Source organism: Narcine bancroftii, chromosome 5 (assembly GCF_036971445.1).
Source record: "Narcine bancroftii isolate sNarBan1 chromosome 5, sNarBan1.hap1, whole genome shotgun sequence".
Taxonomy (NCBI): domain Eukaryota; kingdom Metazoa; phylum Chordata; class Chondrichthyes; order Torpediniformes; family Narcinidae; genus Narcine; species Narcine bancroftii.
Genome location: NC_091473.1, coordinates 193,575,554 through 193,591,670, shown reverse-complemented (window position 1 = coordinate 193,591,670; position 16,117 = coordinate 193,575,554). Strand labels below are relative to the sequence as shown.

Here is a 16,117-nt window from a genome sequence, read left to right as displayed (position 1 = left end):
GTTAGTGCAAATTTAAGGGAAGTTTTTTTTGCAATGAAAAAGTAAATATGCATCGTCTGGAATACATATGAACTGCTCCCTGGATCGTGTTTAGGACAACAATTTGGGAATATCTGAAACTGTAACACCAATTCGTTTATTTTCCTTGGTCACGTGGGGGGCTTTGGTGAGAGGTTGATCTCGCCCAGAGTTTTGGACATAGTGGATTTCAGTGGACTGGTTCTGATTAATTCAGTAACAGCCACTTGAGGAAGCAAAAGCACACAAAGGTGGAATTCAAGCAGGACTTGTCAACATTAAAACTGTATGCACAATTGCTTTCAGTGAAACAATGAACAGAAAATGCTATATTAACTCTGCAGGACAGCCAGCATCTGCATAGAGAGGAAGTGTCAACGTTTAGGGTTTGCGACTCTTCTTCAGAACATCGTCGATGATTTGACTGAATTGATAAGAATTATCAACTGCACATGTATGTGGGCAGCCCTCTTGCCTGTTCGGGGTTTTAATACCACCCCATACATGTAATCTGGCAGGTATAACAAGGAAGTGATGATGTGGTGCCACATAATCCGTGAACTTGATAGTTCAAACTACTTTTTCGAGGAACAGTGGCGAGTTTTCTGCAGCACCTTGGCCAACCCCGCGTTCGCTCGGACGCGGCTCTCATTCAGCCAGCACGTTCAGGTGACAGAAAGGTGTCTTCTCCGCAGCCACCTGAACGTCCCAGCTGCATTCTCCCAGCTGCGTCTGCCAGCGCATTATCTGTGTCTGAGCACCTGAAAGCAGCTATAGACTGCAGCTCTGGGCCTAATCTTCCGAGTACGTTCATCTGTTGCTTTCCAAAACAATAATCCATTACTCCACAGCATGTCCAATTAACGCCTACTTTTGAAGTCCTTATAGGCTCTCTTCAAAGTTTATGCAAAGGCACTCGGAGCCTGGACTGTCTGGCTTGATTTCTGGCAGTTTAAATGAGATCTGCTTTGAGGTGTATGTTTCTGTGTGTGATCTAACTAGAAACCCACAATCCATCTTCCCAAAACATATCTATACAATATAAATAACATAATCTGTCACAATATAATGTTGGGCCCAGTGAGAAGGTTATCTTTGTTATTTTGGCTAATGTGTTGGCCACATCTTACCAGAATGGGGCTTCCTTTACACAAGACCATGTTCCTTGCTCCACACCACATCTGAAGTATGTTTCTGGCATCTCTGGTTTTGTTTTGTGGGTTTTTTGGGGTGTGAGGAAGAGCTGGTGCAAAAATTTATACGGAACCATTCTATATTTAGAGTTAATAATAATTGTTGTGACACTGTCCTTGCACCAGTCTGACCAGCGTCTTTCGTCAATTGTGATACCCAGGTCCAACTCCCATCTTTCCTTTGATCTGTGTAATTCCTGTTTTGGGATTTCAGCTTAGAGTACAGAGTACATTCTTGATATAAATTTAGGTGCATTTCCCTGTTGAAGCAACCTCTTGTCCTCACTAGGCACAGACGGGGTCATTACAGGGCCCCACCTGTCCCTCAGGAATGATCTTAATTGGAGGAAGCAGTGAAAGGTTCCATAAAACAAATCGTATTTGCCCCTTAGCTGCTCGAAGCAGTCCTTAATATATTGGATCCCCTGTTGGTACCAAATCTCCAAAGATTTGTTCCCCTCATTTTCAATCAGTGGTCCATTAGGTGATATTTCTACTTTTTTCCCCCGTGCTTACGATAATTTCGTACCAAATTTTGATCAGGTATTTCAGTACGGGATTGCCTTTTTTTTTGTTATTGATTTGGGGTCCCATTTGTATATGGAATCATTCACCGTCTCCTCCCCCATTGCATGTAATCCCATTTGCGCCCAGGTGGGTGTCTCCCTCTCTTCAAAGAAGGAAGTGAGAAACCTTGACGAGGCTGCTAGATAGTATTTCTTTAAATCAGGTAATTTTAGCCCTCCCAGGCTGCAATCCCATATCAATTTCTTTAAAGCTATTCTGGGTACTTTCCTATTCCAAATAAATTTCCTTATGTTGCTATTTAGCATTTTTTTTTAAAAAGATTGTGGGAGTGGAATTGGTAACGATTGGAAGAGGTATTGAAGACTTGGCATCACCTTCATCTTTATGCAGTTTACCATCCCCATTAGAGTGATGGTCATGTCCCTCCACCTCGTCAGATCTTCCTCGATCTTCTCAAGCACGGGGGTTAGTTAAGTTTATATAGATTTTCTAAATTGTTATCATCTTTGTTCCTAGGTACTTTATGGTTCCTGTCTGCCAGCTAAAATTGCTATTTTTTTGGTGCTCTTCATAGTTAAATTTATTCAGTGGCATAATATTACTTTTCTCAACATTGGCCTTGTAGCCTGATATTGTACCGTGTAGCGAGCAGTTTTGGCAAGGCCCCGGCCGGGTCTGTCAGGTACAACAATACATCATCAGCCATTAAGTTTATTTTGTGCTCACGTTGACCCACTTTGAATCCCTTTATCAATGGTTCTTTTCTAATAGTCTCTGCTAATGGTTCAATTGCTAGGACAAACAGCCCTAGCAACAGGGGACATCCCTGCCTACTGGATCTACTAAAGGGAAATGTTGATGTTTGCCCATTTGTACTGACCTTTGCCTGAGGATTGTTGTATAGTGTTTTTACCCAGTTAACAAATGCTTGTCCCATTCCAAATTTTTCCAGAACTTTAAAAAGGAAAGGCCATTCTAGACGATCAAAGGCCTTTTCTGCAGCCAGTGAGATTACTATACTTGGATCTTGCTTTGTTTGTGCCAAATGAATAACGTTGAGCAGTCTATTTAAGTTATTGGTGGAGTGCTTTTTCCTGATAAAGCCCACTTGGTCTGGGTTTATCAGTTTAGGGAGATATTGACCCAACCTGTTGGCCAGTGCCTTGGCTATTATTTTGTAGTCTGTATTTAGTAGTGATATGGGTCTGTACGAGAATGGCTTTGTTGGGTCCCTGGTTTTTTTTTGGGTATCACCACAACAACGGCTGTAGTATAAGTAAGTCTTGTCTTCTAGGGTCCCGGCTCGATTCATCAGGGTCCCGATTGGAGCTCGCAGGTTGAGCAGGCCTTCAGAGACTTCTTTCAGCTTGTTATCTAATCGCTGTTCCTTCTGCACTAGGCCCCGCCATTAGCGCGGGAGCCTGCAGGTCGCCGGTGTTGAGTGAATTTCCACTTGATGTTTCCAGCATTTCTGGTTGGTCCCACTCCTCAGTCGCCTTCCTCCTGCTCTTCTTGCCCATGTTGCCTTGGCGTGGGCAAGTTGAATCTTTTTATTTGGGCTGATTTTTCCTTGTTTTGAAGCTTTCTAATGGGAGCTCTTTAAGGCACGTCCTCCCAGCTTCACAGCATCACGTGACTCCCCTCAGAGCTTTCTTGTCGGTCAGTGAAACGATATAAAGGCAGACTCATTTAAAAGACTCTGACTTTTGGACTTTTCTTTGTTTTTTCCCTCTCTGTATTGCAGAGTCAGGTTGTTTACATTTCTTTATTTGTGTACAGTTTTAAAGTGGTAATCCTCCCTCACCCGCAGGAAAAAGAAACTCGGGTTGTATGTGATATGGATGTTCCCTGACAATAAATCTGAGATCTCTTAGTCTGTGAAACCTTTACCGCTGGAGATACTTGTCTAATGTACCCATGCCAAAGACTATCTGACCTCCTCCCATTTTTTAGTTCTTTAAACAGCAGCTCTTCAAGGGTTGATCTGGTTACTTATCCGACGTGATCAGGTTTCTGCATTCACTGCTCTTTCAGACTAAAATCCTTGGCATTCTTTGGTGAGGAAAATGATTCCGCAACCTCCCTCTAATCCAGTGGTTCTCAGCCTTCTATTTCCAACTCACATACCACCTAGCAGGGGTGTCAAACTCAAATTCACGGAGGGCCAAAATTAAAAACTTGGACTAAGTCGAGGGCCGAACTAAATATTTATTGAAAATTTTCAACAACATCTGCATGTTTTCTCTTCTTTCAACATATGTAATGTTAAACTTTTTCTTATTAAAATAAATGTTTAATAATAGTTTTGGATAAACTCTTTCCAGAAGCATTAACAAATGAGAAATAAAATATTCAATAAATAATATTTCTCTATAGAGGATTTGTCAAATGTTGCTAGTGTGCTGTCGAATAGTAAAATCTGAGGGCTATTGAGAATGTGGGAGAATAACGTGATTCCTGAAACAATCAAATGGGTGACTGATTGTGGGCATGAACTCTAGCAGGGTTATTTGCCATGCCCTTTTTCCATTGGTACAGATATCCTTTGATTTACACACTTTTCAAGTTTTATGCCTAATGAGCTTGTATCCAGGTTCAGGACCACTTTTAACCAGGAATATATTTATCACTGTGACATGAAACTATTGGAAGATCGTTTTATCCTGAGATTAAAGTTCATAATACTTACTCAGGCCTGTGTGCGGGAGGGCGGGGTTTGCGGGCGATCGGGTTGGACAACGACAGTGCGGGGGCATCGGCTCTCGCTGCAGGGCGGCATCTCGGCGGATCAGCGGCCTCGTCACCTTGAGTCGCAGATCGGCCAGCGGCAGGGAGGGGGAGTGGGCAACGGTCCTGGCGAGGTCAGGCCCGAGGCCTCCGGTTCCGGGCGCTGGGAAGCGGCCTTGGCTTCCCTTGACACCGGCCAGGCCCCAAAACCAGAGTCCACGGTGAGACCCTGCAACGTAAACAGAGGAGGTGGGGGCGATTAGCGGGCTGACGCCAATGCATTCTGGGATTTGTTGTATTACTGTGCATGCGCTATACTGGCGCGACGGCCAGCGGGCCACCTCTAATACATTTTTGAAATGATCTTGCGGGCCAAATATAATTATATCGCGGGCCAAAGTTTGACATGGGTGACCTAAAGTAATCCTTTACTAACCACAGAACACCTAAAGGGATTACTGAGGTTGAAAGGAAGTTTGGGGCAAAAAAAGGTTGAGAACCACTACTCTAATCCCTCCATGAAAATATTGGCCATTTATCCCAAATAAATTGATCTGACTATTTAGGAAAATTGGCCTTCCTTCAGGGGAATAAATGACTCAATCTAGAAATAAAGTTCTAATATGATAAACACCTCTAAGTTTGTTGTGCCTAACTAAGAAAAATAATATTCAGGATGAATCAAGTGCAAACGGTCAGGTCAACACTTTAATTCCTCAGAATAATTCATGCTTTATCTTAAACCACAATCAGATTTAGATTCTGAACTGGGAGCAGAAACAGTCAGATGCTCTTGGAAATGTGTGTGTTGTTTTTTTTTTTGGCCAATTACAAGCCTTGAACTCATAATAGATCTAAAGATTTGTGCTTTCAGCCTAAGCTAATGGCTTTTGTGAGTGTGAAAGATGAAATTACTCAGCAATCACATACCATTCATGTGTAATTTGCAGCTGATGTTGTACTGTGTGAATGTTTAATTTTAGTAAATTGGAAAATCCTATTTTTGGAGTACTGTCACAAATTAATAAAGCTTTCTGGTTTTCCTTTTTTAGCTTCAGTCCCTCATCGATTAAATCTTTTCTACGTTGCCAATGACGTGATTCAGAATTGCAAAAGGAAAAATGCAATTATATTTCGAGATGCTTTTTCGGAAGTTCTGCTTGAAGCAGGCACGTTGGTGAGGTAAGTGAAGATTTTTCGAGTATTTTTTATGAGATTTAATATTTGCTTGCCGTTCATTTTCAATGCTTGCGCTGTGTGACTTTCCGACTTATTTTGTCGTAGAATGTTTTTCTTGCTTTTTCAGTTACCTCTCATCTCTTGACTTTGGCTGGAGGTTCTCATCACACTCCAGGTTTCCACCCATGTCATCTTTATTTATGCAAGTCTAAACATGTCATGTTAATGAGCATTTTAATAATTGGGATCTTCTATCTGCTCATTTTCCAACACGTTTAAATGGATATTTATTAGCCCAAGAACCACAAACTTTTTGCTTGGACTTCTCTTCCTTTATTATACTTTTGCCTCTCTCCATAATACTGCCACTGGCTTTGAACTCAGGGGTACACTTCTGCCTCAGCATCCTGTGGCTGTACCGTCTTCTGACTGCAACAGCAGTGAACTGCTTCTATTTGGTTGGGGTGGGGGGCGGGATGGAGGTGTTAACGTTGGATTGAAAATCAGAATTACTTTTGAGGATCTTTCATGAGAACGTGAAAGTCTTGAACTTCCTGAGGTCCTCACTGCCTGAAACTTGAACTGCAGACCAACATTGGGTTCAGCAGGGAAATGCCAACTACAGCACCTATTAGCTTGTTGAATACGCCTGATCTCGGAAGCTAAGCAGGGTCAGGCCTGGTCAGTACCTGAAGGGGAGTCTGCCGAGGAACACCAGGTGCTGCAGGTTACTGTGAGGGGCACTGGACAAAGAGGAGACTCACTCTGCCTTATGGTAGACAAAAGAATTTCATGTATGTTACCTTCTAAATGTAGTATTACGTGGCAATAATGGAACCTTTGCCTTCTTTCTGTTTTATGAAAAACGTAGATGTTGAAAGTATGTGAATTATTTGGGCAAGATTCAAATTAATTAATTGAATGGTTTAATCTTAATTTAAATGTGTTTTAAATACATTTAATTGTTTGTGTTTTCTCGTGATGTGGATTCAGTTTTAATTTTTTTAAACATTAATTTTAATAGTTTTTGAATATTTTTCATTGTTTTAGAATATTTCAAAAATGCACATGTACTCTTTATGAGTAAAACATGGAAGTCTGCAGACGCTGTGACTGACTTAAAAGCAGGTCAGAGTTCTTTATGTAGCAAATTTAAAGACAGATAATTGACATTTCGTGCTTGAGCCCTTCATCAAGTCTGATCTTGATGAAGGGCTCAACCCCAAAACGTTGGCTCTGTATATTTATCGTTGCTATTATAAAGTCCACTGTTGACTTGCTGAATTTCTCCAGCGTTGTGTTTTTGCATATACTCTGTAAGTTGGTTCTCCCAGAGAGAGTGATGGGAGGTGTGTATGGTGAACCTCAGGGGAAAAAAGAGAATTCTTTATCATTCAGATTTTAAAATCTCCATACATCAATAATACTAGATTGAAACATAAAAGAACTTGAATTCTAAACTAGCACAAAGTCACAAATGTTTGTTTAATTTTTGGCTTTGTTAGGGATCCTTCCATCCGCAAATCAGTGGATCGGATATTTACAATATGGGAGCAAAGGACTGTCTACCCTGAGGAATTGATTGTTGACCTTCGTGCTGCTCTTGGTAAGGCAATTTGTGTAAAAACTGCATATTAAGATATTTGTCATTTTATTTTTTAAGCAAATAAAATTTACCCAAACAGCAGAACTCTCCAGTTATTGGAGTCTCTTCTGGTGGACCTTCTCTTTGGTTACTTTAGTTAGTCTTTGTTCCATCCTTTTGTGTAATGATTCATATTTCAGACAAGATAGCTCTATGACCATGGAGGATATGAATGACTTCCATTCTTATGGGACAACCAGCAGCTAGTTGATCACTTTGTTGGAAGCTTTGCATTACCCTTGAATTGCCAATTGAGTTTTTTATAATAAATGCATGTTTTTCATGCTTTTCCCATGAGGTAGCGCATTCTGGAGGGTGTTAGATCTGGATGGCCCACCTTTTAGCAATGCTGAGTAGAATTCTAAAATATCACCCTCCTTGTGAAACTTTGAATCAATTTTGGAATTTGTTGGACTTGCTCAGTTAGCAGTTTGAAGTTTGTGATATACTCAAGGATATTGCTAACTCTTCACAGCACTTACTAAGGAGACGATAAAGCAGATACATTATCAAAGATCAGAAGATGGCAGTGACAGCGATATTGTTTAGGGACTCCTTACTCCCTAATACTGTCTGCCTCCACTCCAACTTCATCCTTCTGGCGCATTAATGCTTTTTATTCCTTCAGAGTCAAATTCTTGATTCTTCAAAGTGCATGTACCTTTGAATGCTATCACTCTCATCCTTTCCCTTCCCCGCCATTGGTAACAGTATCTTCAGCTGCCTAGATAACATGGTTTTCTTTTAAAAATCTCATTTAGAACTCACATCCTCCAAAGACTTTTTACACTTGTGTGATTTCAACTCTTTTTCTTCCAGTCTGCTTTTCACTCAACCTTCATTAAATATTTTGGAAAATGATTACTGTGTATGTTGGCGTATTTGATGGCATTTGTACCATAAAATTTTCACCCCCAAACCAGGGGTCATCTTATACCCCAAGTATAATATCCGAGCCTTAATACCCAATGGTTTAGAATGTCCCCCGTGGCGATGGAGAACAGCATAAAACACTTGCATAACTCCTGTGGTCCTGCAACTAAAAATTTTTCTATTGAAACTTGCGTTTGGGAAGCTGAATTAATAGTAATGTTATATTAAAACAATAACAATGTATGATAAACCTGTCTAACATGCCTTAAAATAACAGCACAACAAATGAAGCCAACAGCATACACCATTCGCCATTTGCAGCAGCTGATGAACAGAGAAGTCTTAGCGCTCCCCTGCGGGGTCCATCCGCCCAGTCTGTCTGCCGTTGGCTCTGTATAGGCTTATTTTAAAATAAAAATATCATATTTTTATGATATTTAGTCGGTAGTTTGCTTTTAAAATAACATGACAGCATCACTCCACTGGTCAGTGGGATAGTTGGTAAAGGACTATTGGGGCAGTAAGTTCTCAGTGGCAAGTACCAAACTTGGGGTAGTCTTATACAGCAAGTATAGCTCAAAACCAACATTTTAAGTTGAAATTCTGAGGTCATCTTGTATACCAGTCGCCTTTTACGCCGCTATATATGGTGTTTATGTTAGAGGTCCCAATAAATAAGTGAATATAAATAAGAATTTGTGTTTTTTTAATTATTTTTTTAACCTCAGTTGTGAGGTTGGATTGTGTAGACAACCACCAAATGTTCAGTATAACATTGTTCTACTTACAAATAGAATTGTATAAAAGCAAAATTCCCCTAAATCACTCTAGCTGGGTCGCAGGAAATTGGAAAATGCTGGTGGATGGTAGAATGTGAAGAGTTAATCATTGCAAGAAAGCTGCAGAATTAACAAAGAGATAACTGGTTCAATCACGATGACTACTTGGACTATAACTTATAAATCCGATTCTGGAAGAAAAATGTCTAGGTGTACAAGAAAATCATGAAACCATTTTCACAATTTATTATCGTGTGCTTAAATTTTCAACTAATCGCAATCAGAGATACTTATAAATGAATCCAAAAGCAATAAAACTGCAGATCCTGAAAATCTAATAGTTAAAAAAATGTGCTAGAAATACTTGGGCAGCATCAATGGAGATAGCAAGTGAGTCATTAACTCTTTTTTTTTCTCTTCATAGAGTCACTATAATTGTAAAAGATCTGTTGACTCACTGATCCAGAAACAGTAGTGTTGTTTCTGTTCAGTGCTGATTTCTTTCCAAATGCTTGTTCAGTTTTAGACTTGACGGTGCTTGGTTTTGATGCTTTAGTAAATGCGGGGGAAAAAAGTGCTTCTTCAAACTTGTGGCTTCACTCTTCCAGTGCCGGTTCTTGGCCTGGGATTTGAGCAGCTTGCACACTGAAGTTTTAGGGAAAAGTGGATCAAATTTATCCTTGCTTTTTGGCTGAAGATTCAACTTGTAGCTGGTGCTGAAATGGCAATTTCTTTGCTCAAGGTTTATGATGGACAATACAAAGAAAGGAGTAGTACTCTTCTGGTGTCCTAGTCTTTAAGACCATAAGATACAGTAGGCTATGGACTCTGCTCCGCCATTTCATCATGAGCTCCCACTCAGCCCCAATCTGCGATCTCCCCATAACCTTTGATACCCTGAATCTCTTTTAAGTGGGTGCCCTTCAATCCTGAAGTTGGGCTCTCATCAAACTCCTTTAAATAAAACTATGGCAAAAAAAACCAGCTATTGGCAATGCAGTTGCAGATTGATGCTGACTTGACCTGCTTACTCTGGACAATGTTTTGGATGATGTGCATTTCGCACTGTTCTACTTAAATAAGTTGCTGAGCATGTCAAAATGCTGAACAAAGAAGAATGAGACCTGACAAAAGTGCATCAGAGCAAATTTATTAACATGACAATTGTTATTCAATCAGCCACGGATGTTTGTATGTCTGGTTAGTTGAAACTCTTTAGATGAACAGAATGTGGAGACAAGCTCAGATACAATCCTCAAAGCAAGGTACCAGAAAAATTGGTGCTGTTATCTGGCCAATATATTACAAGTTCGTAAGATATAGGAGCAGAAGTTGGCCCATCGAGTCCGCTCCGCATTTCTAGTCGTGAGCTGATCCACCCTCCTACTCAGCCCCATTCCCTGTAACTCTTGATGCCCTGATGAATCAAATCTCAAATCTCAATCCCTTCCTTAATTACACCCAATGATCTGGCCACCTGTTCCACCGACTTAACCTTCTGACTAAATAAAATTTTCTGCATATCTGTTTTAAATTAATACCCTTTTATCTTGAAGTTAAACCCTCTTGTCCCAGACTCCCCTTCTGTGGGAAACATCCTCACCACATCTACTCCGTCCAGGTCTTTCAGCTTTCAAAATGCCTTTATGAGGTCCCCCCCCATCCTTCTGTACTCCAAGGAGTACAGTCCAACAGCCAACAATCTTTCCTCATATACTAACCCTTTCATTCATGGTATCATTCTAGTAAATCCGCTCTGAACCCTCTCCAATGCCAGCACATCGTATCTCAAATATGATGCCAAAAAACAACTGTACGCAATCTCCAAGTGAGGTCTTTCCAGTGCTTTATAGAGTCTCATCCCTGCTCCTGAATGCTATCCCTCTAGAAATGAATGCCAGCATTGCATTCAGCTTCTTCAACCTGGAGGTCAACCTTTAGGGTATACTGCACAAGGACACCCAAGTCTTTTTGCATCTCAGAATTTTGAATTTTCTCTCCATCTAAATAATAGTCTGCCCTTTAACTTCTTCTACAAAGGTGTATGACTGCACACTTTCTAACATTGTGTTTCATCTGCCTCCTCTTTGCCCATTCTCCTAATCTCTCCAAGTCTCTCTTTTGGTATCCTCAGCACCACCACCTATTTTGGTATCATCTGCAAAAATAGACACAAAGCCATCTATTCCATGATCCAAATTATTTATATACAAAGATTCTCCGCACGATTTATGCTGTGTTGTTGAAAGGTGAGGAAGCATGATGCAGATAATTGAATTGTGATCCACCCAAGAATGTATGAACTTTTAAAAAAAACAAATGATGCTTGTGCTTGTTGAGTATTTGTACTGTGATATTCACTGATGTCTGTTCTGATAACTGTTAATTTTGGAAAAATCAAAGTGCACATCCAGTTTCTGTGAACGCTTCTCTGCAAGTTACAAAGTCCTTCAGTTGTCGTAATACCGCCATCTTTGTATTTGTCACCCTGAACTGCACGTGTGAAATTTTGACTGAAACAGTTGTGGTTGACACACCAGGGTGACCAGCTGTTTCAGTAATGCTTGAGATGTTGATTCTGGCAAGTGAATGGTCATTCAGCACCTGCCCACCTCAGAAGTCATTCTTCTGGTCCGACCTTCATCAACTCTGTTGACCTGGAGAGCACTTACAACGCTTGTGTGTGTAATTACACCGTGAGGATTGCATTTTTCCTCCTCACTTGCAACTTGGTTGCATAACCATTGTTTACTTTTCTGTTCTTGGCATACACAAATGATCTGGAAGAGGGGACCGTGTAGTAGTGTACCTAAGCTTGCTGATGACGCTAAATTGAGTGGAAAAGCAAATTGTGCAGAGGTATACAGAGTCTGCTGGGAAATGTAGATAGGTTAAATGAGTGGGCATGGGCCTGGCAGATGGAGTAGAATGTTGGTAAATGTGAGGTCGTCCACTTTGGAAGGAAGAATGGAAGATCAGATTATTATTTAAATGGCAGGTGACTGCAGCACGCTGCAGGACTTGGGAGGGCTTGGGCATGAATCGCAAAAGATTGTTTGCAGGTACAGCAGGCTAGATTCAGAGTAGTAAATTTTGGATGGATATTTATAAGGAAAATGGAATTTTGGCCATTTGCTAGAGGATTGAATTTAGGAGCAGGGAGGTTATGCTGCAACTGTACAAGGTACTGGTGAGGCTGCATCTGGAGAACTGCATGCAGTTCTGGTCTCCTTACTTAAGAAAGGAAGGACTGGCTTTGGAGGCAGTGCAGAGGAGGTTCACCAGGTTAATTCCAAATGAAGGGGTTGGCTTATAAGGGGAAAGAGTGTCACCTGGGACTGGGCTCATTGGAATCTAGAAGAATGAGTGGGGATTTTATAGAAATGTAGAAAGTTCTGAAGGGCATAGATAAAATAGAGGCAGGAAAGTTGTTCCCATTGGCGGGGGAGACCAAACAAGGGAACATGGCCTCAAGATTCAGGGGAGTAGATTTAGGACGGAGATGAGGAGGAACTGCTTTCCCCAGAGGGTGGTCACTGACCACTGAAGCAGTGGAGGTGACCTCAGTAAATATATTTAAGACAAGGTTGGATAGATTTTTACATAGTCGGGGAATTAAGGCAGGTCGGTGGAGATGAGCTAATCATCAGATCAGCCATGATCACATTGAATGGCGGAGCAGGCTCGATGGGCCGGATGGTCAATTCCTGCTCCTATTTCTTATGTTCTTTAGGACTGTCTTTTTCAGGCCATGCTATGTTCTGGGGGCATAGCATCTGCTGCACGAGGACTGTGTGTGTGTGTGGTGTGCATGTTTTTTTAAAACAAACTAAGATTTCTGAAAATGAAAATAGAGCAGTTTTCTTGGGGTAGAACATGTTTATGTGGTCTGAAAGTTTACTTTCTGCACCGTTGGTGCCCAATAACATACATTTTTAGATCATAGTCTGAGGGGGAACAGCCTCATGTCTACAGTTTATTAATCTGTCATAGGGGTACTGAGCAACAACAAAGCACTTCATCTCAAGCGGAGACAATCTGTTCAGCCTTTGCATGTCTTCTGGGATGTGATTTTCATTTAAACTGATAGGAAATGTCAGATAGGAGTTTGATCTGAGAGGCGGGGTGGTTTTGGGTTGTTCCTTACCAGTGAAGATCGTTGACTGGGACCAGATGTTTTAATGCAGAATGCTTTTGGTAGCTACCACTTCCCTTGAGGGCAAATAAAAGTTACAAGAAGGCTTCAACTAAGCAGGCAGAAAATTCACTACTTTTCACTTGTTTCCATTCATTTTAGTGGGACGAAAGACAACTGACTTTACAAAAGTGAAAACAGGTATGGATCAAATTTCTGGCAGGAGAGAAGCTGTAATCAAAATTGATCACTTAATAAAACTTTGAATAATTGGTGGTGTTCAATCTACTTTTGCTGGTCCAATTTACTAGAGGCTGACAGTGAGTTCCATTTCAGAATGTGTAGATTACTATGGACCTTGTTCTTCCATTACAATGCAGTTTTGTCCAGCACTGAAATATGCATAATTATACTTAATTAATTAAACACCAAGCTGTGGAAGATTTATGGATTATTCAGATCAGTGCTGTGTCACTTTCGCCTATCTAATGGTTTTCTTTGTCAAGAAATCTCTGCTGATCCTGGACTCCTTTTGCCCTACATTTTAACCTAAAGAAAGTACTGCACATCTTATATGACTCGTGTGTAGCAAGAGAAAGGTTATGTACAATATGGAGTCTCTGCTTCATCTCTGTCAGCTTGCATCTATTTCCAAAATCTGGCAGTTTACAGATCCCTCTCCAACCGGCATGTATCAGCAAAAGAATGGGTAGGATACTCCTTTGAGATTTGGGATTGAGGTGGCATTGGGTGGTTTATTCCTATGGAAATTGGTTGATGGGGTATTCTGCATGGGGGAGGGGAAGTTGTAGAAGATGGTATCAGAATGAGTTTTCACCTGGACAACTTCAGCAGTTTCCTGCAGCTTATTGGTAGCATGGATCTGGGTCCATGAGAATCTACTGGGGCCAATTGCGGGGCACTTTCAGCTCCACACACTTTGGCCCAGGAGGTTTATCTCTGAGAGCATTTGCAAGCACATAGGTTCATCAGGTACATAAACAGGACACTGGTTTAGGTATAATTGAAACACAACAACTGGGTTGCAAGGCAAAGAAAATCAAACCTGAGCTCAATCCCTTTTCACTTCTTCATTGCAGAGTTCTATGACCTTCTCTGCTTTTTGATTATTAATGATTTTTACTGAAGATAACCCTGCTGCATATATTAATGTTTAGTAACGGCAGTGTATATCTGTGCTCCATTAAGGTTGCTGCATACGGAGCTGATGGCATCTGTTTTTTCCCTTCCCCCACCCCCACCAGTGAGCAACAAAGCAAGAGTTGTTGTGAAATCCAAGATACTTGCTGAATTCAGGGTGAGTGCTTACATTTTATTTTTCTCCTTCCCATCACTGCAGTTGCTGAGATTTGGATTTTACAGATACACTTCTTGTCTGAGGTTACACTGAAGACGTACATAGAGGGATTAGGTGTTTGAGTACAACTTGCAAAAAATACTGACTGGCTGCTCAAAGTAGTTGAGATGCCAAGTGGTGTTTTAGCCTTCATTGCAATGGGGTCGAAGTTTTTAAAAATGGGAGGTTTTGTTGCAATTGTACAGTTTTGGTGAGGATTCATCTGGAATACTGCACACAATTTTGGTCCTCTTACCTGGAAACAAAATGTGTAGTAATATTGGAGGCAGTGCAATGGGGATTTTACTTTATGAAAGGTGACCATCTTCAAACACGGCACATTAAGAGGGCTTGACAAGGTAGATGTTGAATGTTTTGAACAAGGGGACGGAATAGCAAGATAAAGGGCCAATCAATACAAGCAGAGGTATTTAAATTTTAGGCATGTAGCACGGTAACAGACCCTTTTGGCCCATGAGCCCGTGCCACCCAATTGACTACAGCCCCGGTTAGGTTCTTGAAGGGTGGGAGGAAACCGGAGCACATGATGGGGGGGGTGGGAAGAGCCCACACAAACATGGGGGAAAAGAGCCCACACAAACATGGGGAAGAAAGTACAAACTCCTTGCAGACAGCACCAGATTCGAGCCCCAGTTACTAGTGCTGGAACAGCGTTGCACTAACCGCTACACTAAGCATGCCACCCTATGTAGATCGATGTTTTTTTGTTGCAGAGGATGGTGAATCATTTTGAATTATTTTCCCTCGTGAATGATTAAAGTTGAATAATTAGAAGCATTTAAAATGGAGGTGGATAAATATTTGATAGATTTGAGGAACAGAGGGTTATGGAGAAATGAAGAGTTGAGGCCAGCGTAGTTCAGCATGTTAAATACCAGGAAGGGCTTGAAAGGTCAGAGGACCGACACTTACTCTAATTTCTTTGTGCTCTTATCTGCCTGTCATGTGGCTTTGGAGCCTGCTTCATGATCCTCAGGAAGTTCTAAACATCTAATTTAAAATAGAAAGTGTAGTTATTAGGGATCAGACTCTCTGGTCATTTTCAAATGAGGTAAACTACATAAGCAATGAGCAAGAAAGCTGTTGAAGCTGCTCTTTCTAACGAAGGAATTGATTTACCAGTCTGTATGCCAGGAGACAAACCTCGTTTTCTAGTGATGTTGAGCACTGGGGAGAACTCCCTGTTCTTCCAAAATGTTTCTGCGATCTTGTGCATGCACAGAGAGAGCAGGCAAGTCATTGTCTGAAAAAAATGGGGCCATTCTCGTGTGATTCCTCCCTATCTGAACTGAGAAAATTGTGAGCCATTTCCCGATGTCAGTCTTGAATTTAATTTTTTTAAATTTAGACATACTGCACGATAACAGGCCCTTCTGGCCTATAAGCCTGTGCCACCCAATTAACCTACATATGTTTGGAAGGGAGGGTGGAAACTGGAGCACCTGGAGTAAACTCAAAACAGACACAGGGAGAATGTGGAAACTTCTTAGAGACAGCGGCAGATTCAAACCCCGGTCGCTGGTACTGTAACAGCGTTGCACTAACTGCTATACTAACTGTGCCACCCAATGAGTGATTTAGTTAATGGAATGTTCCCACCGAGTCCCATCTTAAAGATTGAAGAAAATATGATTAGTCAGCCCTCCTTCAAAAATTTACCTT

General features: G+C 41.1%; 1 protein-coding gene across 1 annotated transcript in view; it reads left to right on the top strand.

Annotated features, from left to right (window-relative positions):
* The window catches only part of LOC138764487 (regulation of nuclear pre-mRNA domain-containing protein 2-like), an 85,719-nt gene that overhangs the window by 45,502 nt on the left and 24,100 nt on the right, over nt 1-16,117 (top strand). The window contains 3 exon segments of the mRNA XM_069940474.1: nt 5,519-5,648; nt 7,151-7,251; nt 14,343-14,395. Coding sequence (XP_069796575.1) covers nt 5,519-5,648; nt 7,151-7,251; nt 14,343-14,395 — 284 coding nt within the window.